General features: G+C 34.2%; 2 protein-coding genes across 3 annotated transcripts in view; both read left to right on the plus strand.

Moving 5' to 3' along the window:
* The window catches only part of LOC133617942 (zinc transporter ZIP3-like), a 3,166-nt gene extending 2,694 nt beyond the window's left edge, over positions 1-472 (plus strand). The window contains exon 2 of the mRNA XM_072915117.1: positions 1-472. This exon is cut by the window's left edge and continues 2,397 nt beyond it. The gene's annotated coding sequence lies outside the window, so the exon portion shown is untranslated.
* A 3,816-nt stretch (positions 473-4,288) lies between these two features.
* On the plus strand, positions 4,289-21,698 carry slc1a8a (solute carrier family 1 member 8a). Of its 2 annotated transcripts, XM_061978343.2 has the most exons (11): positions 4,289-4,540; positions 10,091-10,170; positions 10,260-10,475; positions 10,824-10,866; positions 10,963-11,170; positions 14,806-14,905; positions 14,973-15,206; positions 15,280-15,474; positions 21,033-21,167; positions 21,234-21,336; positions 21,415-21,698. In XM_061978343.2, exons 1-11 carry the CDS (start codon positions 4,307-4,309, stop codon positions 21,553-21,555), a joined length of 1,689 nt encoding a protein of 562 aa, XP_061834327.2. In that variant the 5' UTR covers positions 4,289-4,306; the 3' UTR covers positions 21,556-21,698. The 2 variants fall into 2 exon arrangements, with proteins under 2 accessions (XP_061834327.2, XP_072771219.1); XM_072915118.1 differs by having other exon boundaries at positions 10,824-11,170.
* The last annotated feature ends 2,302 nt before the right edge of the window (positions 21,699-24,000 follow it).

The raw sequence follows: 24,000 nt of genomic DNA on the forward strand, positions 1-24,000 counted from the left end.
TTTAGAAATGATAGAACTATAATTACAGGTAGATCTAGAAATGATAGAACTATAATTACAGGTAGATCTAGAAATGATAGAACTGCAATTACAGGAAGATCTAGAACAGGTGGAACTGGAAAGTACAAAACTGAAATGGCAGGTAGAACTGCAAAAACAGAACTAGTATGAAACAGGTAGATCTGCAATGGATAAACGATAGATCTAGGACGGATAGAACTAGAATTACAGGTAGATCCAGAATGGATAGAATATGTGAATCTGGAACGAACAAAACCTAGAATGACAAATGTGTACCAGATATAATGACAGATCTAGAAAAGATAGAACTAGATTAAATAAATCAGGTAGATCTGGAATAACTAGACACATTCAAACTACGTCAATGTTTTGTTGCGTTGATAAGGACATTCATTTATGCTCATGTTCTTCGTCATATTTGATAAATAAATGATCATTCTGTTGTCATATTTGATAAATAAATGATAAATACAAAAAACTAAAATGGTGTTGCGTTTTTTTTGTGTTTGATGTTCAAACTCATAAACTTTTTTTTTTTTTTTTGCAAATAATAATTAACTTGGAATTTCATGGCTGCAACACGTGCCAAAGTAGTTGGGAAAGGGCATGTTCACCACTGTGTTACATGGCCTTTCCTTTTAACAACACTCAGTAAACGATTGGGAACTGAGGAAACTAATTATTGAAGCTTTGAAAGTGGAATTCTTTCCCATTCTTGTATTATGTAGAGCTTCAGTCGTCCGCTGTCGTATTTTACGCTTCATAATGCGCCACGCATTTTCGATGGGAGACAGGTCTGGACTGCAGGCGGGCCAGGAAAGTACCCTTCTTCCCTCAAGCCGTAGGACTCTTGAACGCATCATAATTACATTATCCCCTCAACTCCCCCCAAAAATGGATTAACTGGCTGGAATAAAAAAAAGACAATATAACATACATCCATAAACGTGGACGCATGTGAAAAAGTGCAATACATCTATCTGTACAGTAATCTATTTATTTATTTATATATATATATTTATATATATTTATTTATATATATAATATATATTATTTATATATATTTATTTATTTATATATATATATTATATATATTATTTATATATATTTATTTATTTATATATGCACCTTATTGCTTTGTATCAGTCCATCTTAGATGAGCTCAGGCCATACTTGCCAACCTTGAGACCTCCGATTTCGGGAGGTGGGGGGTGGGGGCGTGGTCGGGGGTGTGGCGGGGCGTGGTTGGGGGCGTGGTTAAGAGGGGAGGAGTATATTGACAGCTAGAATTCACCAAGTCAAGTATTTCATACATATATATATATATATATATATATATATATATATATATATATATATATATATATATATATATATATATATATGTATGTGTGGGGGAAAAAATCACAAGACTATTTCATCTCTACAGGCCTGTTTCATGAGGGGGGGTACCCTCAATCATCAGGAGATTTTAATGGGAGCATTCGCATACCATGGTTTATATAGGGCACAGAGTGGTATGCGAATGCTCCCATTAAAATCTCCTGATGATTGAGGGTACCCCCCCTCATGAAACAGGCCTGTAGAGATGAAATAGTCTTGTGATTTTTTTCCCCACACATACATATATTGCGCTCTACTACGGTATCGAGCACTATTTTTTGGATAACCTTATTAAGACATATATATATATATATATATATATATATATATATATATATATATATATATATATATATATAAGAGATGCGCGGATAGGCAATTATTTCATCCGCAACCGCATCACAAAAGTCGTCAACCATCCACTAACATTTGATCAAAACCGCACCCGCCCGCCATCCGCCACCCGCCCGTTGTTATATATCTAATATAGACGATGCAAGGCATTAGTGAGGTTATAAAGCTTTTGCCTGTTAAAGAAAGGAGACTGATCCAATGCAGCAGAGACATTCAATGCGTGCCACGCTGTCACGGCCCAGACGCACACCAGTGCGCAATCATCTGGGAGCCGCGCTGAGCGCACCTCCGAGCGCGCTCGCGCCACTGAAACTGCTGCAGGCAGCTGCGTTCACGCATGCATCTGTAAGCCTTGTTTTAACATCCTGTGGCACTCTTCTGGGATCACGGCGGACGAAACTGCTCATGCTCAGGGTGTTTGTGGAGGTTCGGGGGTTTTGCACAAATGTGATGCACCATGTTAGATGTCCCGGTTTTGTGACTGTCGTAGACATAAACAGCGTCGCAGCTCTTGCAAATCACGTAGCCAGCATTACTATCATCCTGATTTACAACCTCATAAAAACGAGTCCACGCTGAACTTTTCTGGCCTTTTTTTCCCCTGGTCTTTAGTATTCCCTTTTTTAGTTTGTCGCGTACCACGTTTGCTGCCGGCGTGGCCATCTCTTTTTTTTCTTCTTCTTCTGTTGTGGCATATGCTGCAGGTGCCTGCTCGTTTTTCGTATGTGGGTAACAACATTTAACTATGTATATATATTTCCGAATTGGTTTAACTGCCACCCGCCTGAATCTATTTAAAATCTAATTTTTTTTAATTTCAACCGCCCGACCCGACTCGCGGATAAAATCTAATTTTTTTTAATTTTAACCGCCCGACCCGCGGATAATCCGCGGACTCCGCGGTTGTGTCTGCAAACCGCGCATCTCTAGTATATATATATATATATATATATATCTACATCCTGAAAATATGCAAACAAAACTGTGTTTAGATAATTGATACTTCAAACTTGCGTAAATAAATATTAAGGAATATAACATAACTTGGCTTCTGAGAGTTTCAAAATGTAATGAATAAAATGCTAAAGTTGTTGATTAACAAGCAATTATTTTAATAATTAAATATGGTCATTTTAAATGAATTATTATGATAATTTCAAATCAATTATTTCAAATATGTTTATTTTAATGTATAATTCTATGGCTGGATGTAATAAGGAGTCACAAAAAATACAAATAAAAATACAATTAATTTGGATGTTTTTAGCAAAATATAGTAAAAATGTATTTATTTTTTTTAATTTTTTTATTAATAAATATATTTATTTTTAGGTAAAATAAACATAATAATACAATTTATCTCTAGTCTGGATGATTTAGTTCTTGTCACCCTGTTGTCCTCCCGTCATGAAAAAAGGCTGTCCTCACTCAGGTCCGCATGGAGCTGGAGGGGGCGTGGCTTCCAGCTCCGGCTGAAAATCGGGAGATTTTCGGGAGAGTATTTGTCCCGGGAGGTTTTGGGGAGAGGCGCTGAATTTCGGGAGTCTCCCGAAAAATTCGGGAGGGTTGGCAAGTATGGCTCAGGCCCAGTGAAGCCGACGGCGTTTCTGGGTGTTGTTGATAAACGATTTTCGCCTTGCAGAAGAGAGTTTTAACTTGCACTTACAGATGTAGCGACCAACTGTAGTTACTGACAGTGGGTTTCTGAAGTGTTCCTGAGCCCACGTGGTGATATCCTTTACACACTGATGTCGCTTGTTGATGCAGTACAGCCTGAGGGATCGAAAGTCACGGGCTTAGCTGCTTACGTGCAGTGATTTCTCCAGATTCTCTGAACCCTTTGATGATATTACAGACCGTAGATGGTGAAATCCCTAAATTCCTTGCAATAGCTGCTTGAGAAAGGTTTTTCTTAAACCGTTCAACAATTTGCTCACGCATTTGTTGACAAAGCGGTGACCCTCGCCCCATCCTTGTTTGTGGAACGACTGAGCATTTCATGGAATCTACTTTTATACCCAATCATGGCACCCACCTGTTCCCAATTTGACGATGCTCACCTGTGGGATGTTCCAAATAAGTGTTTGATGAGCATTACCTCAACTTTATCAGTATTTAATTGCCACCTTTCCCAACTTCTTTGTCACGTGTTGCTGGCATCAAATTCTAAAGTTAATGATTATTTGCCAAAAAAATATGTTGTCTTTGTCGCATATTCAACTGAATATGCAAATCATTGTTTATATTTACATCGAACACAATTTCCCAACTCATATGGAAACGGGGTTTGTACTCAAATAAGTGATAGAAGAAAAAAGATGAGTCAGTCGTAGCAGTGAAGCAACATCACGGTGGCCTCTAGAAGACGATTAAAGGTGACAAGTGCACGCCGGTGACCCTCGCCTCGACCTTTAACCCCCCACCCGTCCGAGGGGGAGCCACAACGAGGGAGCGTGAGGACCGCCTGTAAGCTCCTTAGTCCCGCTAAATCTGCCTTAATCTGCCGCTGCAGGTGAGACCTGCTCCAGACCTCGTCCCCCTTCCAGCCATGGACGAGCTTCTGCTTGGCGGCGGCGGCGAGGACGAGGCTCGCTCGGAACACAGCTCCTGTGCGGCGGGAGACGCCGGCGGGAGCATGGCGGGACGCCTGTTCGCCAAGGTGAGCGGCGGCATCCTGCGGGACTTCGCCAAGAGGAACGGCCTCCTCATCTTGTCGGTGGTGGCCGTGCTGAGCGGCTGCACGCTGGGCTTCATGCTGAGGGGCTCCCACCTGTCCACGCAGGTAACCCCATTTATGTCTTCATTTTATGCAAGCTTTTTTAATTACCAGGCACTAGCTAGCATGTTTGAGTTAGCATGTTGCTAACCTTAGCATGAGTCTCAACCCAGAAAGATGTTTAACTTTTGGACAGCGGGCGCCGCTTCCAGGAAGATAGGATCCCGCTCAGCGCGACTATATTTAACCAGGAACAAATTGTCAACGCTCGGAGGAAGATACCCCGTTTGAACGTTAATGCTTCCTTTTGAACAACAGGAAGTAGACTATGGAGGTTAAGCTAAGCTTTTTTTTAATATTGAATTTATGTAAGTGATTTTTTTGTGTGCAGAAATTCACTGTCTAAATATTCAGTGTAAATATCTTTTATTGTTTTCAAACATTAGAACATTCAGTGTAAAAAAAGAAGAAGCAGGGTATAAAAACACAGTGTAAATGAATGCAGTGTATAAAGATTCAGTGTAAAAGTTTAAAAAAATTAAGTGTAAAAAAATAAAAATGTGTAGAAGTTCAGTGTAAAAAAATTCAGTGTGAAAATTTTCAGTGTATACAATTGTTTTGTAAATTAATGCAGTGTATAAAGATTCAGTGTAAAAGTTTTAAAAAAAATTAGGTGTTAGAAAATCAGTGGGAAAAAATCTGTTTAAAAAAATCAGTGGAAAAAAATTCAGTGGGAAAAAAAATACTGTCTAAAAATTAAGTATAAAAAAAAATTATGTGTAAATAAAAAAATTTGTTTTTAAACCTTGAAAAATTCAGTGTAAAAAAATCATTGTAAAAAAAAAAATTGTGTAAACGTTCGGTGTAAAAACAAAAATCTGTGTAAATAAATAATCCGTTTATAAACATTCAGTGGTAAAAAAAATAAGTGTGAAAAATTTCAGTGTATAAAATTTTAGTGTAAAGTAATGCAGTGTATAAAGATTCAGTGTAAAAAAAAAATCAGTGTAAAAAAAAATCAGTATGAATAAAAATTGAGGTTTTAAACCTTAAGTATAGTGTTAAAAAATTCAGTGTAAAAAAAAGCAGGGTATGAAAAGACAGTGTAAAAAAATCATTGTAAAAAAATAAAAAATAAAGTGTAAATGTTCAGTGTAAAAAAAATTCAGTGTAAATAAAAAATCAGTTTATAAACATTCAGTGTTAAAAAAAAATCAGTGTGAAAATGTTCAGTGTATAAAATTGCTGTGTAAAATAATGCAGTGTATAAGGATTCAGTGTAAAAAGTGTAAAAAAAAATCAGTGTTAAAAAAATCAGTGTACAAAAATTCAGTGGGGAAAAAAAATACTATATAAAAATTAAGTAAAAAAAAAAATGCTGTGTAAATAAAAATTTAGTTTTTAAATCTTGAAAAATTCCGTGTAAAAAATAATTGTAAAAAAAAATAAATTTTTGTAAATAAATTCAGTGTAAATAAAAAATCAGTTTATAAACATTCAGTGTTAAAAAAAATCAGTGTGAAAATTTTCAGTGTATAAAGTTGTGTAAAATAATGCAGTGGATAAAGATTCAGTGTAAAAAATGTATGTGGAAAAAAAGTAAGTGTAAAAAAAAAATCAGTGTTAAAAAAAATCAGTGTACAAAAATTCAGTGGGGGAAAAAATACTGTATAAAAATTGAGTAAAAAAAAATGCTGTGTAAATAAAAATGACGTTTTTAAATCTTGAAAAATTCAGTGTAAAAAATAGTTGTAAAAAACATACATTTTTGTAAATAAATTCAGTGTGAATAAAAAATCAGTTTATAAACATTCAGTGTTAAAAAAATCAGTGTGAAAATTTTCAGTGTATAAAATTGTTGTGTAAAATAATGCAGTGGATAAAGATTCAGTGTAAAAAAATTAAGTGGAAAAAAATCAGTGTACAAAAATTTAGTAGGAAAACAAATATTGTATACAAATTAAGTGCAAAAAATGTTTCTGTGTAAATATTTTTTTTGTTTTCAAACCTTGAAAAATTCAGTGGAAAAAAATCATTGTAAAAAAAATAAATAAATAAATTGTAAATTGTAAATGTTCAGTGTAAATAAAGAATCAGTTTGTAAACATTCAGTGTTAAAACAATCAGTGTGAACATTTTCAGTGTATAAAGTTGTTGTGTAAAATAATGCAGTGGATAAAGATTCAGTGTAAAAAAATGTATGTGCCAAAAAATTCAGTGTTAAAAAATTAAGTGGAAAAAAGTCAGTGGGGAAAAAATCAGTGGAAAAAAATTGAGTAGGAAAAAAAATGTTTTATAAAAATTAAGTGTAAAAAATGTTTTCTGTGTAAATAATTTTTTTGTTTTCAAACCTTGAAAATTTCAGTGAAAAAAAATCATTGTAAAAAAAAATATATTAAAAAAAAATTGTAAATGTTCAGTGTAAGTAAAAAATCAGTATAAATAAATAATCAGTGTATAAAGATTCAGTGTAAAAAAAAATGTGTGTAAAAAAATCAGTATGAATAAAAATTGAGGTTTTAAACCTTAAGTATAGTGTTAAAAATGTCACTGTAAAAAAAGCAGGGTATAAAAATTCATTGTAAAAAAAAATGTGTGTAAAAGTTCAGTGTAAAAAAATAATCAATGTAAATAAAAAATATGTTTTTAAACATTCAGTGTTAAAAAAATCAGTGTGAAAATTTTCAGTGTATAAAGTTGTTGTGTAAAATAATGCAGTGAATAAAGATTCAGTGTAAAAAAATGTATGTGGCAAAAATTCAAGTGTAAAAAAAATCAAGTGTTAAAAAATCAAGTGTTAAAAAATCAGTGTTAAAAAATGAAGTGGGAAAAAATCTGTTTAAAAAATCAGTGTACAAAAAATTCAGTGGAAAAAAAATACTGTATAAAAATTAAGTGTAAAAAAAAGTGTAAATAAAAATTGTTTTTAAACTTTGAAAAATTCAGTGTAAAAATATTTTATGTAAAAGTTCAGTGTAAAAAAAAATTCAGTATAAATAAATAATCAGTGTATAAAGATTCAGTGTAAAAACATTTGTGTAAAAAAATCAGTATGAATAAAAATTGAGGTTTTAAACCTTAAATATAGTGTTAAAAAATTCACTGTAAAAAAAAGCAGGGTATAAAAATTCAGTGTAAAAAAAAAAAACGTGTGTAAAAGTTCAGTGTAAAAAAATTCAGTGTAAATTAAAAATATGTTATAAACATTCAGTGTTTAAAAAATCAGTGTGAAAATGTTCAGGGTATAAAATTGTTGTGTAAAATAATACAGTGGATAAAGATTCAGTGTAAAAAAATGTATGTGCCAAAAAATCAAGTGTAAAAAAATCAAGTGTTAAAAAAATCAGTGTTAAAAAAATCAGTGGAAAAAATCTGTTTAAAAAAATCAATGTATAAAAATTCAGTGGGAAAAAAAATACTGTATAAAAATTAAGTGTAAAAAAATTCTGTGTAAATAAAAATGTAGTTTTTGAACCTTGAAAAATTCAGTGTAAAAAAATTATTTAAAAAAAAAAATTGTGTAAAAGTTCAGTGTAAATAAAAAATCTGTTTATAAACATTCAGTGTTAAAAAAAATCAGTGTGAAAATTTTCAGTGTATAAAATTGTTGTGTAAAATAATGCAGTGGAGAAAGATTCAGTGTAAAAAAATGTTTGTGCCAAAAAATGATGTGTAAAAAAAATCAAGTGTTAAAAAATCTGTGTTAAAAAAATCAGTTGGAAAAAATCTGTTTAAATAAATCAGTGTGTAAAAATTCAGTGAGAAAAAAAATACTGTATAAAAATTAAGTGTAAAAAAAAATTCTGTATAAATAAAAATTTTGTTTTTAAACCTTGAAAAATTCAGTGTAAAAATGAATTGTGTAAAAGTTCAGTGTAAAAAAAAATCTGTGTAAATAAATAATCAGTTTATAAACATTCAGTGGTAAAAAAAAAATTGGTTTGAAAAATTTCAGTGTATAAAATTTTAGTGTAAAATAATGCAGTGTATAAAGATTCAGTGTAAAAAAAAAAAGTAAAAAAATCAGTATTAATACAAATTCAGGTTTTAAACCTTAAATATAGTGTTAAAAAATTCAGTGTAAAAAAAAAAGCAGTGTATAAAAATTCAGTGTGAAATTTTTTTTTGTGTGAAAGTTCAGTGTAAAAAAATTCTGTGTAAATAAAAATGTAGTTTTTAAACCTTGAAAAATTCAGTGTAAAAAAATAAATTGTGGAAAAAAAATTGTGGAAAAGTTCAGTGTAAAAAAATTCAGTGTAAATAAAAAATATGTCTATAAACATTGAGTGTTAAAAAAAATCAGTTTGAGAAATTTCAGTATATAAAATGTTAGTGTAAAATAATGCAGTGTATAAAGATTCAGTGTAAAAAAATGTCTGTGCAAAAAAATTAAGTGTAAAAAAAATTAAGTGTAAAAAGATCAGTGTATAAAAATTCAGTGTGAAAAAATTCACTTCATAAAAATTCATTGTAAAAATAAAGCACGGTAGAAAAATTCAGTGTAAAAAAAATCATTGTAAAAATAAAGCACGGTATAAAAATTCAGTGTAAAAAAATTCATTGTAAAAAAAAAAAAATGTGTAAAAGTTCAGTGTGAAATTTTTCAGTGTATAAAATGTTAGTGTAAAAATAATGCAGTGTATAAAGATTCAGTGTAAAAAAATGTCTGTGCAAAAAAATTAAGTGTAAAAAAAATTAAATGTAAAAAGATCAGTGTATAAAAATTCAGTGTGAAAAAATTCACTTCATAAAAATTCAGTGTAAAAATAAAGCACGGTATAAAAATTCAGTGTAAAAAAATTCATTGTAAAAAAAAAAAAAAGTGTAAAAGTTCAGTGTGAAAAATTTCAGTGTATAAAATGTTAGTGTAAAAATAATGCAGTGTATAAAGATTCAGTGTAAAAAAATGTCTGTGCAAAAAAATTAAGTGTAAAAAAATTAAGTGTAAAAAGATCAGTGTATAAAAACTCAGTGTGAAAAAATTCACTTCATAAAAATTCAGTGTAAAAATGAAGCACGGTATAAAAATTCAGTGTAAAAAAATTCATTGTAAAAAAAAAAAATGTGTAAAAGTTCAGTGTGAAAAATTTCAGTGTATAAAATGTTAGTGTAAAAATAATGCTGTGGATAAAGATTCAGTGTAAAAACATTTGTGTGCCAAAAAATAAGTGTAAAATAATCAGTGTTAAAAAATTAAGTGTAAAAAAACCCAGTGTTTAAAAATTCAGTGTTTTAAAAATCTGTTTAAAAAAGCAAATATTGTAAAATATATTATAAAGTATTGGTTCATTGTATAATTACAAATATTGCAAATATTAATTTACTGAATTTTTTTCCACTGAATTTATATACGCTAAATTTTAAAACACTGTATTTTACAAACTTTTAAACATAAACATTGCTCACATATTTGTATTCAATGAAATTGTCAGCATTATTTGTCGTAAAAAAACCCCTCAAAACAATCAGTGACATAAATTCAAGGTCCAAAAAAGCGTTCCTGATGACGACACAAGTGAAGACAACATGAACTTCACACAATGCGGAACTTCATCCCAAACGCATCAACTTCCTGTTCCCCTTTACCGAGTCATTTGCTTTTATTTTGAAATGCAGGCAAAGATCTACTTCTCATTCCCGGGGGAACTCCTCATGAGGATGCTGAAGATGCTCATCCTGCCTCTCATCACGTCCAGGTGGGTCGTCACGCTCCACTTTAGCACCTGCCGGCCCGCCGTCGCCTTCTTGACGTTGTAAGCTCCGCCCCCCTGGGTCATGTGCGCAGTCTGATGTCGGGCCTGTCGTCCATGGAGTCCAAGGCGTGCTGCCGCATGGGCGTGCTGACCGTCACGTATTACCTGTGGACCACCTTCATCGCCGTGGTGGTGGGCATCGTCTTGGTGGTCCTCATCAAGCCCGGCGTCGGCACGGAGATGGAGAGCAACCGGCTGGGAGGCGGGCCCGTCATGACGTCGGCCGACGCCCTCCTTGACCTGATCAGGTGAGTGACGTGGGGGAACAGGCTCCGCCCTCCTCTCTGTCGGTCTCCGTCACCTCCATAGCTCCGCCCCTTGCCCTGCTTTCGTCGAGATGCTGACGCGGACGTCAAACAAACTTTGATCCTTTGTTGTGTTGCCGTGGAAACCGGCCGCACGTGGATCCAATCAGCCGAGAAGCTAACGAGCGTATTTTTGGTAATCCGGCGAGGATGAGTGACAGATTAGGTCATGGTGATCTCTGCTGCCGCACGTGCGGCCTGCAGGCCACGCCCCCATCTTGAGCTTCTGAACGTGCTAGGCATCATGTGACCGTCCTGCTGTCACTGACCCAGTTTGTGCTCCGCCCACAGGAACATGGTCCCGTCCAATCTGATCGAGGCCACGTTCCAGCAGGTGAGCGCCCGAACCCGGCGTCCGCCGCCCCATGACCGCCGCCGCCGCGTCATGACCGCCGCCGCCGCCTCTCACACTTCCTGTTTGTGTCGTCAGTACAAAACGGACCTGGTGCCCATCCTGAAGGTCCCGACCAGGACCATCCAGCCCAACTTCGTGTACGTGGTGCCGGACGAGCGCGATCCCAAAGGTCGCACGGTGTTCCTGGAGCTGACTCCGCCCCCCGAGGTCACGTACAAGACGAGTCCCGGCAGCAGCCAGCAGATGAACGTGCTCGGCATTGTCATCTTCTCCGCCACCATGGGTAAAAAAATTCAGTGTAAAAAATAAAAATGTGTAAAAGTTCAGTGTAAAAAAATTCAGTGTGAAAATTTTCAGTGTATACAATTGTTGTGTAAATTAATGCAGTGTATAAAGATTCAGTGTAAAAGTTTCAAAAAATTAAGTGTAAAAAATAAAAATGTGTAAAAGCTCAGTGTAAAAAAATTCAGTGTGAAAATTTTCAGTGTATAAAATTGTTGTGTAAATTAATGCAGTGTATAAAGATTCAGTGTAAAAGTTTAAAAAAATTAAGTGTTAGAAAATCAGTGTTAAAAAATCAGTGGGAAAAAATCTGTTTAAAAAAAATTCAGTGGAAAAAAAAATACTGTCTAAAAATTAAGTGTAAAAAAAAAATTCTGTGTAAATAAAAAATTTGTTTTTAAACCTTGAAAAATTCAGTGTAAAAAAAATCATTGTAAAAAAAAATTGTGTAAACGTTCGGTGTAAAAACAAAAATCTGTGTAAATAAGTAATCCGTTTATAAACATTCAGTGGTAAAAAAAATCAGTGTGAAAAATTTCAGTGGATAAATTTTTTTGGGAAAATAATGCAGTGTATAAAGATTCAGTGATAAAAAAAATTATGTGTAAAAAAAATCAGTATGAATAAAAATTGAGGTTTTAAACCTTAAGTATAGTGTTAAAAAAATCAGTGTAAAAAAAAAAGCAGGGTATAAAAATTTAGTGTAAAAAAATCATTGTAAAAAATAAAAAATGTGTAGAAGTTCAGTGTAAAAAAATTCAGTGTAAATAAAAAATCAGTTTCTAAATATTCAGTGTTAAAAAAAATCAGTTTGAAAATGTTGAGTGTATAAAATTGTTGTGTAAATGAATGCAGTGTATAAAGATTCAGTGTAAAAGTTTTTAAAAATTAAGTGTTAAAAAATCTGTATAAAAAAATCAGTGGAAAAAAATTCAATGGGAAAAAAATACTGTCTAAAAATTAAGTGTAAAAAAAAAAATTCTGTGGAAATAACATTTTTGTTTTTAAACCTTGAAAAATTCAGTGTAAGAAAATCATTGTAAAAAAAATTGTGTAAAAGTTTAGTGTAAAAATAAATCTGTGTAAATAAATAATCATTTTATAAACATTCAGTGGTAAAAAAAAGTCAGTGTGAAAAAATTCAGTGTATAAAATTTTAGTGTAAAATAATGCAGTGTATAAAGATTCAGTGTAAAAAAAATTATGTGTAAAAAAAATCTGTATTAATAAAAATTGAGGTTTTAAACATTACGTATAGTGTTAAAAATTCAGTGTAAAAAAAAAGCAGGATATAAAAATTCAGTGTAAAAAAATCATTGTAAAAAATAAAAAAAATGTGTAAAAGTTCAGTGTAAAAAAATTCAGTGTAAATAAAAAATCAGTTTATAAACATTCAGTGTGAAAAAAAATCAGTGTGAAAATGTTCAGTGTATAAAATTGTTGTGTAAATTAAGGCAATGTATAAAGATTCAGTGTAAAAGTTTTTAAAAATAAGTGTTAAAAAATCTGTTTAAAAAAATCAGTGGAAAAAAATTCAGTGGGAAAAAAATACTGTCTAAAAATTAACTGTAAAAAAAAAAATTCTGTGGAAATAAAAATTTAGTTTTTAAACCTTGAAAAATTCAGTGTAAGAAAATCATTGTAAAAAAATTGTGTAAAAGTTCAGTGTAAAAATAAATCTGTGTAAATAAATAATCACTTTATAAACATTCAGTGGTAAAAAATAATCAGTGTGAAAAAGTTCAGTGTATAAATGTTTTGTGTAAAATAATGCAGTGTATAAAGATTCAGTGTAAAAAAAAATCTGTGTAAAAAAAATCAGTATGAAATAAAAATTGAGGTTTTAAACCTTAAGTATAGTGTTAAAAATTCAGTGTAAAAAATAAAAAATGTGTAAAAGTTCAGTGTAAAAAAATTCAGTGTAAATAAAAAATCAGTTTATAAACATTCAGTGTTAAAAAAAATCAGTGTGAAAATGTTCAGTGTATAAAATTGTTGTGTAAATTAATGCAGTGTAAAAGTTTTTAAAAATTAAGTGTTAAAAAATATGTATAAAAAAATCAGTGGAAAAAAATTCAGTGGGAAAAAAATACTGTCTAAAAATTAAGTGTAAAAAAAATTATGTGTAAATAAAAATTTTGTTTTTAAACCTTGAAAAATTCAGTGTAAAAAATCATAGTAAAAACAATTGTGTAAATGTTCAGTGTAAAAATAAATCTGTGTAAATAAATAATCACTTTATAAACATTCAGTGGTAAAAAAAAATCAGTGTGAAAAATTTCAGTGTATAAAATGTTTGTGTAAAATAATGCAGTGTATAAAGATTCAGTGTAAAAAAAAATTTGTGTAAAAAAAATATGTATGAATAAAAATTGAGGTTTTAAACCTTAAGTATAGTGTTAAAAAATTCAGTGTAAAAAAAAAGCAGGGTATAAAAATTCAGTGTAAAAAAATCATTGTAAAAAATAAAAAAATGTGTAAAAGTTCAGTGTAAAATAATTCAGTGTAAATAAAAAAATCAGTTTCTAAACATTCAGTGTTAAAAAAATCAGTGTGAAAATGTTCAGTGTATAAAATTGTTGTGTAAATTAATGCAGTGTATAAAGATTCAGTGTAAAAGTTTAAAAAAAATTAAGTGTTAAAAAATCAGTGGGAAAAAATCTGTTTAAAAAAAATCAGTGGAAAAAAATACTGTCTAAAAATTAAGTGTAAAAAAAAAATTCTGTGTAAATAAAATTTTTGTTTTTAAACCTTGAAAAATTCAGTGTAAAAAAAATAATTGTAAAAAAAATTGTGTAAACGTTCGGTGTAAAAAAAAATCTGTGTAAATAAATAATCAGTTTATAAACATTCAGTGGTAAAAAAAATCAGTGTGAAAAATTTCAGTGTATAAAATTTTAGTGTAAAATAATGCAGTGTATAAAGATTCAGTGTAAAAAAAAATTAGTGTAAAAAAAATCTGTATGAATAAAAATTGAGGTTTTAAACCTTAAGTATAGTGTTAAAAATTCAGTGTAAAAAAAAGCAGGGTATAAAAATTCAGTGTAAAAAATCATTGTAAAAAATAAAAAATGTGTAAAAGTTCAGTGTAAAAAAATTCAGTGTAAATAAAAAATCAGTTTCTAAACATTCAGTGTTAAAAAAAATCAGTGTGAAAATGTTCAGTGTATAAAAGTGTAAATTAATGCAGTGTATAAAGATTCAGTGTAAAAGTTTTTAAAAATTAAGTGTTAAAAAATATGTTTAAAAAAATCAGTGGAAAAAAATTCAGTGTAAAAAAATCATTGTAAAAAAAAATTGTGTAAACGTTCGGTGTAAAAATAAAATCTGTGTAAATAAATAATCAGTTTATAAACATTCAGTGGTAAAAAAAATCAGTGTGAAAAATTTCAGTGTATAAAATTTCAGTGTATAAAATTTTTGTGTAAATTAATGCAGTGTATAAAGATTCAGTGTAAAAAAAATTCTGTGTAAAAAAATCTGTATGAATAAAAAATGATGTTTTAAACCTTAAGTATAGTGTTAAAAAATTCAGTGTAAAAAAATAAAAATGTGGGCAAGGGCGGTGGGAGGTGGGAGGGTATGGGTGGTGGCGGCGGCGTGCACGCATGTTGACCGGCGATGACGTCACGGCAGGGCTGTTGCTGGGCAGGATGGGCGAGCGAGGAGCGCCGCTGGTCAACGTGTGCCAGTGCATCAACGAGTGCGTCATGAAGATCATCAACGCCGCCGTGTGGTGAGCGGGGAAACCTTATGGGCGGGGCTTGTAAAATTCCACCCGGGCTGACCTGGTCTCGCCGCAGGTACTTCCCGTTCGGCATCATCTTCCTGGTGGCGGGCAAGATCCTGGACATGCAGGACCCGAGCACGCTGGGGAAGAAGCTGGGCTGGTACGGCGTCACCGTGCTCGCCGGCCTCTTCGTGCACGGCCTGGTGCTCCTCCCCCTCTTCTACTTCCTGCTCACCAGGAAGAACCCCTTCACGTACATCCGTGGGCTCCTGCAGGCCCTGGTCATCGCCCTGGCAACCTCCTCCAGGTGAGTCCGCCATCACCGCCGCCGCCACGACGTTCGTGGGTGTTTTGAGGCTCTGACGGCGCTCCCCCGCCAGCTCGGCGACGCTGCCCATCACCATGAAGTGTCTGCTGGAGAACTGCCACGTGGACCGCCAGATCGCCCGCTTCGTGCTGCCCGTGGGCGCCACCATCAACATGGACGGCACGGCGCTCTACGAGGCGGTGGCGGCCATCTTCATCGCCCAGGTCAACGACTACGAGCTGGACTTCGGACAGCTGGTCACCATCAGGTGAGCGTTCGCCGTCGTCGCCGCGGCAACCGCACCGTCCTTGTCAGGTTCAAACACTGACGACATCTATTAAACGAGACAAGAGGCAAGGAATTCAACAGAGACAGAATTCAATTTGGCTCAATTGAGGAGAAACGTGTCGACCTGTACCCTCTTACAGTGATACAATTGTGTCACTCTACTTTTTCCGGTGTTATTGCAGACTTTTTTGTGTCTTGGCGACTTTCCAATCCTCTTGGTGATCTTTATTTTTTAATTAAAAATCAGTGTGAAAAATTTCTGTGTATAAAATTTTAGTGTAAAATAATGCAGTGTATAAAGATTCAGTGTAAAAAAATGTCTGCAAAAAAATAAGTGTAAAAAAAAATCAGTGTTAGAAAATTAAGTGTAAAAAAATCAATAAAAAATATCAGTGTAAAAAAATTCAGTGTAAAAAAAAATTCACTGTATAAAAATGAAGTGTAAAAAAATTCAATTCAAAATGTCTGCAAAAAAATAAGTGTAAAAAATATCAGTGTTAGAAAATAAAGTGTAAAAAATCAATTAAAAAAAATCAGTGTAAAAAAATTCACTGTATAAAAATGAAGTATAAAAAAAAGAAGGGTATGAAAATTCAGTGTAAAAAAATTCATTGTAAAAAAAAATTGTGTAAAAATTCAGTGTAACAAAAATCAGTGTAAATAAAAAAACATGTTTATAAACATTCAGTGTTAAAAAAAATCACTGTAAAAAAGTAGGGTATAAAAATTCAGTGTAAATAAATTCATTGTGAAAAAAAAATTGTGTAAAAGTTCAGTGTAAAAAAATTCTGTGTGAATAAAAAAATATGTTTATAAAAATCAGTGTGAAAATTTGCAGTGTATAAAATGTTAGTGTAAAAATAATACAGTGTATAAAGATTCAGTGTAAAAAAATGTCTGTGCAAAAAAATTAAGTGTAAAAAAAAATTCAGTGTAAAAAAATCAGTGTAAAAATAAAGCAGGGTTAAAAATTCATTGGAAAAAGATTCATTGTAAAAAAAAAAAAATTGTGTGAAAAATTTCAATGTATAAAATGTTAGTGTAAAATAATGCTGTGGATAAAGATTCAGTGTAAAAAAAATTGTGTGCAAAAAAATTAAGTCTAAAATAATCAGTGTTAAGAAATTAAGCGTTAAAAAATCCAGTGTTTAAACATTACTGCTAGCGACAAACTAACAACTATTGCAGACTTTTTTTTGTGTCTTGGCGACTTTCCAATCCTAAACAGCTACTCGCGACAAATTAACGACTTTTTCCGGTGTTACAGTGATAAAGTTTTAAAGTGATAACATTTTCCTCTTACAGTGATACAATCCACGCTCTGGCTGCATGCCTCCTTCCTTTATTTGGACTTTCTCTGACCACATGTCAAGAGCTGCTTTCAAAGGGACGGGGGTCGTAAACAGTTCAGAAAAGGTCGTAAAAGAGTGATACAATTGTATCACTGTACTTTTTCTGGTGTTATTGCAGACTTTTTTGTGTCTTGGCGACTTTCCAATCCTCTTGGTGATCCTTTTTTTTTTTTTATAAACAGCTACTAGCGACAAACTAACGACTTTTTCCGGTGCTATTGCAGACTTTTTTGTGTTTTGGCGACTTTGTCACTAAGTTTGGCGACTTTCCAATCCTCTCGGTGATCCTTTTTTTTTTTATAAACAGCTACTAGTGACAAATTAACGACTTTTTCCGGTGTTATTGCAGACTTTTTTGTGTCTTGGCGACTTTCCAATCCTCTTGGTGATCTTTTTAAAAAAAATTAAAAATAAGTGTGAAAAATTTCTGTGTATAAACTTTTAGTGTAAAATAATGCAGTGTATAAAGATTCAGTGTAAAAAAAATGTCTGCAAAAAAATAAGTGTAAAAAAATCAGTGTTAGAAAATGAAGTGTAAAAAAATCAATTAAATAAAAGTAGGGTATAAAAATTCAGTGTAAAAAAATTCATTGTAAAAAAAAATTGTGTAAAAATTCAGTGTAACAAAAATCAGTGTAAATAAAAAAACATGTTTATAAACATTCAGTGTTAAAAAAAATCACTGTAAAAAAGTAGGGTATAAAAATTCAGTGTAAATAAATTCATTGTGAAAAAAAAATTGTGTAAAAGTTCAGTGTAAAAAAATTCTGTGTGAATAAAAAAATATGTTTATAAAAATCAGTGTGAAAATTTGCAGTGTATAAAATGTTAGTGTAAAAATAATACAGTGTATAAAGATTCAGTGTAAAAAAATGTCTGTGCAAAAAAATTAAGTGTAAAAAAAAATTCAGTGTAAAAAAATCAGTGTAAAAATAAAGCGGGTTAAAAATTCATTTGGAAAAAGATTAATTGTAAAAAAAAAAAAAAAAATTGTGTGAAAAATTTCAGTGTATAAAATGTTAGTGTAAAAATAATGCTGTGGATAAAGATTCAGTGTAAAAAAAATTGTGTGCAAAAAAATTAAGTCTAAAATAATCAGTGTTAAAAAATTAAGCGTTAAAAAATCCAGTGTTTAAAAATTACTACTAGCGACAAACTAACAACTATTGCAGACTTTTTTGTGTGTCTTGGCGACTTTCCAATCCTAAACAGCTACTAGCAACAAATTAACCACTTTTTCCGGTGTTACAGTGATAAAGTTTTAAAGTGATAACATTTTCCTCTTACAGTGATACAATCCACGCTCTGGCGAAAGATTGCATGCCTCCTTCCTTTATTTGGACTTTCTCTGACCACATGTCAACAGCTGCTTCCAAAGGGACGGGGGTCGTAAACAGTTCACAGAAAAGATCGTAGACGGTTCACAGAAAAGGTCGTAAAAGAGTGATACAATTGTATCACTGTACTTTTTCTGGTGCTATTGCAGACTTTTTTGTGTTTTGGCGACTTTGTCACTAAGTTTGGCGACTTTCCAATCCTCTCGGTGATCCTTTTTTTTTTTATAAACAGCTACTAGTGACAAATTAACGACTTTTTCCGGTGTTATTGCAGACTTTTTTTGTGTCTTGGCGACTTTCCAATCCTCTTGGTGATCTTTTTTAAAAATAAAAATCAGTGTGAAAAATTTCTGTATATAAAATATTAGTGTAAAATAATGCAGTGTATAAAGATTCAGTGTAAAAAAATGTCTGCAAAAAAATAAGTGTAAAAAAAAATCAGGGTTAGAAAATTAAGTGTAAAAAAATCAATTAAAAAAAAAATCAGTGTAAAAAAAATCAGTGTTAGAAAATTAAGTGTAAAAAAATCAATTAAAAAAAATCAGTGTAAAAAAAATCAGTGTTGGAAAATTAAGTGTAAAAAAATCAATTAAAAAAATCAGTGTAAAAAAATTCAGTGTAAAAAAATTCACTGTATAAAAATGAAGTGTAGAAAAATTCATTGTAAAAACAAATTGTGTAAAAATTCAGTGTAAAAAAAAATCAGTGTAAATAAAAAACATGTTTATAAACATTGAGTGTTAAAAAAATCCCTGTAAAAAAGCAGGGTATAAAATTTCAGTATAAAAAAATTCAATTCAAAATGTCTGCAAAAAATAAGTGTAAAAAATATCAGTGTTAGAAAATTAAGTGTAAAAAATCAATTAAAAAAAATCAGTGTATAAAAATTCAGTGTAAAAAAAATTCACTGTATAAAAATGAAGTGTAAAAAAAAGAAGGGTATGAAAATTCAGTGTAAAAAAATTCATTGTAAAAAAAAATTGTGTAAAAATTCAGTGTAAAAAAAAATCAGTGTAAATAAAAAACATGTTTATAAACATTGAGTGTTAAAAAAATCACTGTAAAAAAGCAGGGTATAAAATTTCAGTATAAAAAAATTCAATTCAAAATGTCTGCAAAAAATAAGTGTAAAAAATATCAGTGTTAGAAAATTAAGTGTAAAAAATCAATTAAAAAAAATCAGTGTATAAAAATTCAGTGTAAAAAAAATTCACTGTATAAAAATGAAGTGTAAAAAAAAGAAGGGTATGAAAATTCAGTGTAAAAAAATTCATTGTAAAAAAAAATTGTGTAAAAATTCAGTGTAAAAAAAAAAATCAGTGTAAATAAAAAACATGTTTATAAACATTGAGTGTTAAAAAAATCACTGTAAAAAAGTAGGGTATAAAAATGCAGTGTAAATAAATCCATTGTGGAAAAAATTTTGTGTAAAAGTTCAGTGTAAATTTTTTTTCAGTGTATAAAATGTTAGTGTAAAATAATGCAGTGTATAAAGATTCAGTGTAAAAAAAATGTATGTGCAAAAAAATTAAGTGTAAAAAAAAATTCAGTGTAAAAAATCAGTGTAAAAATAAAGCAGGGTATAAAAATTAATTGGAAAAAGATTCATTGTAAAAAAAAAAATAATTGTGTGAAAAATTTCAGTGTATAAAATGTTAGTGTAAAATAATGCTGTGGATAAAGATTCAGTGTAAAAAAAATTGTGTGCAAAAAAATTAAGTGTAAAATAATCAGTGTTAAAAAATTAATCGTAAAAAAATCCAGTGTTTAAAAATTACTGCTAGCGACAAACTAACAACTATTGCAGACTTTTTTTTGTGTCTTGGCGACTTTCCAATCCTAAACAGCTACTAGCGACAAATTAACGACTTTTTCCGGTGTTACAGTGATAAAGTTTTAAAGTGATAACATTTTCCTCTTACAGTGATACAATCCACGCTCTGGCGAAAGATTGCATGCCTCCTTCCTTTATTTGGACTTTCTCTGACCACATGTCAACAGCTGCTTCCAAAGGGACGGGGGTCGTAAACAGTTCACAGAAAAGGTCGTAAAAGAGTCCAAAAAAGAGGTTCAAAAAGAGGTTCTTAAAACAGTTCTGTCAAGACTTGGACTATGGAGTTTTTGTTTTCCCAAGATGCAAGAGAATTTGGATCGGACATGGCTTGAAGGTGGGTACATGATTTATTTATCAAACAAAGAATAAACGAAAAGCGCGCACTTTGGCGGAGGTAAAAAAACTTGGCGAATGAAAACAAAACTTGCACAAAGGCAGAAACTGAACACGAAATAACAAAACACTTACTGTGGCATGGGACCGTGAACAGGGCTTGAAAACGCGAGGATAGCAGGGTGAGAAAGGCTATGACTCCAGGATGAACAACAGAAAATGAAAAGCTTAAATAACACAGACATGATTAACAACAGGTGCGTGACTCAAAACAGGTGCGTGACATGACAGGTGAAACTAATGGGTAACTATGGTGACAAGACAAGGGAGTGAAAAGACAGAAACTAAAGAGTCCTATAACTAAACAAAACATGATTACACAGACATGACAAGTTCAAATAAGAGGTTCAAAAGAGGTCGCCTGGAGGGGAGTCTGGTCCTGCTTCCTCTTCGCTTTTGTCGTTCTTGGGTCAGACAATATATTTCTGTTTGATTATAATACATGAAAGAAAACAGAACACCTTCATGCTGCTTCCCCCCCGACACCATGGAGTTTTACGAGCCTTACTCTTGGTAGGTTCCAAAGACAGCTTTTGCTTCTCACCGTACACTCAATGTAAGTTTTTGTGATAACTTAGAAACAATTATTCTAACAGTCCTCACCCCGCCTCTTCCCCGCCAGCATCACCGCCACCGCCGCCAGCATCGGCGCGGCCGGCATCCCCCAGGCCGGCCTGGTTACCATGGTGATCGTGCTGACGTCCGTGGGCCTGCCCCCCGACGACATCACCCTCATCGTGGCCATCGACTGGATCCTGTAGGTGGCGACGGGAGTGAGTGGGTGTGGCCTGAGTGCGTCATGTGACCGTGTCACGCGTTTCAGGGACCGATTTCGGACCATGATCAACGTGCTGGGCGACGCCCTGGCGGCGGGCATCATCGCCCACCTGTGTCGGAAGGACTTCCCCCTCAGCGGGGCGGGAAAGGTAAACGCCACGCGGCGGAAAGCCGACGCCACGTGCTAACAAACGCCGTTTTTTTTTTTTTTTTCTCCCACCCCTCAGGGCGTCCCTTCGTACGGCACGCACACGCCCCACAACCACAGCGTGGACGTGCCCATGACGGAGATCCACACGCACAAAGACGGCGACGTGGTGTTGGACGGCCACGCGCACACCGTCTACTACAACATCTGTCAGGTGTGAGGAAATGTGGCGCCCAAAAGGGTGGCGCCACATTTTTCGGACATCATAAGGACTTTGATTGGCGGCTGGCTCTGACGCCTCAAGTGGCCTTCTCCACGCGACAGCATGCTGGCGTGCGTCTTCTTTCCTCTCGTGCTTTACTTCCCGCTTCCTGTTGGCGACGCAGGCAGCTAACTCGTCCACGTTTGTTCTTTTATTCTGAAATTCATTTTATTCTGGGAAAGGAAAAAGAGAGTGGACGTTCCTCATCTTCCTTTGTCAAACAGGAAGTAGTTCTGCCTTAACCTCCACTGCAGTCATCACTTCATCTGCCAACGCACAAGAACACTCAAACTTTTTTTTTTTAAATATCTTTTTAGATTTTTTTATGTAATATTGTGTAGAAAAACATAAAAAAAAGTCTTCATATAATTTTTTAAAATATTTTTATCCTATTTTACAGTGGTTGTCAAACTTTTTTCACAGAAAACTCTTGGCTCTCCAGTATGACCATAATGACCAACATTAAATACAGTAGCGCAGTAGGCCTAAGTATTCATTAAAAACAAGGCAGGGGTTTTATCTAACAAGTATATTTAATGTTTTTTGCCCACTGTAACTCCATATACAGGATAATAATAATATATTTTATTTGTAAAAATCATTTTACATTGAGTAAACAACCTCAAAGTGCTACAGTGTATTAATAAAAATAAAAATATAATAAAAATAAGAAGGGGAACCGGAGGGTGTGCTCTAACTATCGTGGGATCACACTCCTCAGCCTTCCCGGTAAGGTCTATTCAGGTGTACTGGAGAGGAGGCTACGCCGGATAGTCGAACCTCGGATTCAGGAGGAACAGTGTGGTTTTCGTCCTGGTCGTGGAACTGTGGACCAGCTCTATACTCTCGGCAGGGTCCTTGAGGGTGCATGGGAGTTTGCCCAACCAGTCTACATGTGTTTTGTGGACTTGGAGAAGGCATTCGACCGTGTCCCTCGGGAAGTCCTGTGGGGAGTGCTTGGAGAGTATGGGGTATCGGACTGTCTGATTGTGGCGGTCCGCTCCCTGTATGCTCAGTGCCAGAGCTTGGTCCGCATTGCCGGCAGTAAGTCGGACACGTTTCCAGTGAGGGTTGGACTCCGCCAAGGCTGCCCTTTGTCACCCATTCTGTTCATAACTTTTATGGACAGAATTTCTAGGCGCAGTCAAGGCGTTGAGGGGATCTGGTTTGGTGGCTGCAGGATTAGGTCTCTGCTTTTTGCGGATGATGTGGTCCTGATGGCTTCATCTGGCCAGGATCTTCAGCTCTCACTGGATCGGTTCGCAGCTGAGTGTGAAGCGACTGGGATGAGAATCAGCACCTCCAAGTCCGAGTCCATGGTTCTCGCCCGGAAAAGGGTGGAGTGCCATCTCCGGGTTGGGGAGGAGATCTTGCCCCAAGTGGAGGAGTTCAAGTACCTCGGAGTCTTGTTCACGAGTGAGGGAAGAGTGGATCGTGAGATCGACAGGCGGATCGGTGCGGCGTCTTCAGTAATGCGGACGCTGTATCGACCCGTTGTGGTGAAGAAGGAGCTGAGCCGGAAGGCAAAGCTCTCAATTTACCGGTCGATCTACGTTCACATCCTCACCTATGGTCATGAACTTTGGGTTATGACCGAAAGGACAAGATCACGGGTACAAGCGGCCGAAATGAGTTTCCTCCGCCGGGTGGCGGGGCTCTCCCTTAGAGATAGGGTGAGAAGCTCTGCCATCCGGGGGGAGCTCAAAGTAAAGCCGCTGCTCCTCCACATCGAGAGGAGCCAGATGAGGTGGTTCGGGCATCTGGTCAGGATGCCACCCGAACGCCTCCCTAGGGAGGTGTTTAGGGCACGTCCGACCGGTAGGAGGCCGCGGGGAAGACCCAGGACACGTTGGGAAGACTATGTCTCCCGGCTGGCCTGGGAACGCCTCGGGGTCCCACAGGAAGAGCTGGACGAAGTGGCTGGGGAGAGGGAAGTCTGGGCTTCCCTGCTTAGGCTGCTGCCCCCGCGACCCGACCTCGGATAAGCGGAAGAAGATGGATGGATGGATGGATAAAAATAAAAACTACAACAGCCTAATAGCTAGAACTAGTATGCATATATCTAAAAAAAAGGCTTTTTTTTTTTTCTCTTTTCTTTTTTTTAAAGGGTTTTTAAGCCTTTTTTAAAATCATCCACAGTCTGTGGTGCCCTCAGGTGGTCAGGGAGAGCGTTCCACGAACTGGGAGCGGTGGAGCAAAAACTCTGGTCTCCCATCGTTCGTAGCTTTGTCCTCGGAGGTTGGAGGAGGTTAGTCTGTCCGGAGCGGAGGTGTCGTGTAGAGGATTTGGGGGTGAGCAGTTCTTTGAGGTAGAGGGGGGGCATTTCCATGGAGGCACTGGTGGGTTAGTAGGGGGACTTTGTATTCAATCCTGAGTGGGACAGGAAGCCAGTGAAGGGATTTG

The sequence above is a fragment of the Nerophis lumbriciformis genome, linkage group LG18, assembly GCF_033978685.3.
Source record: "Nerophis lumbriciformis linkage group LG18, RoL_Nlum_v2.1, whole genome shotgun sequence".
Classification (NCBI taxonomy): Eukaryota; Metazoa; Chordata; class Actinopteri; order Syngnathiformes; family Syngnathidae; genus Nerophis; species Nerophis lumbriciformis.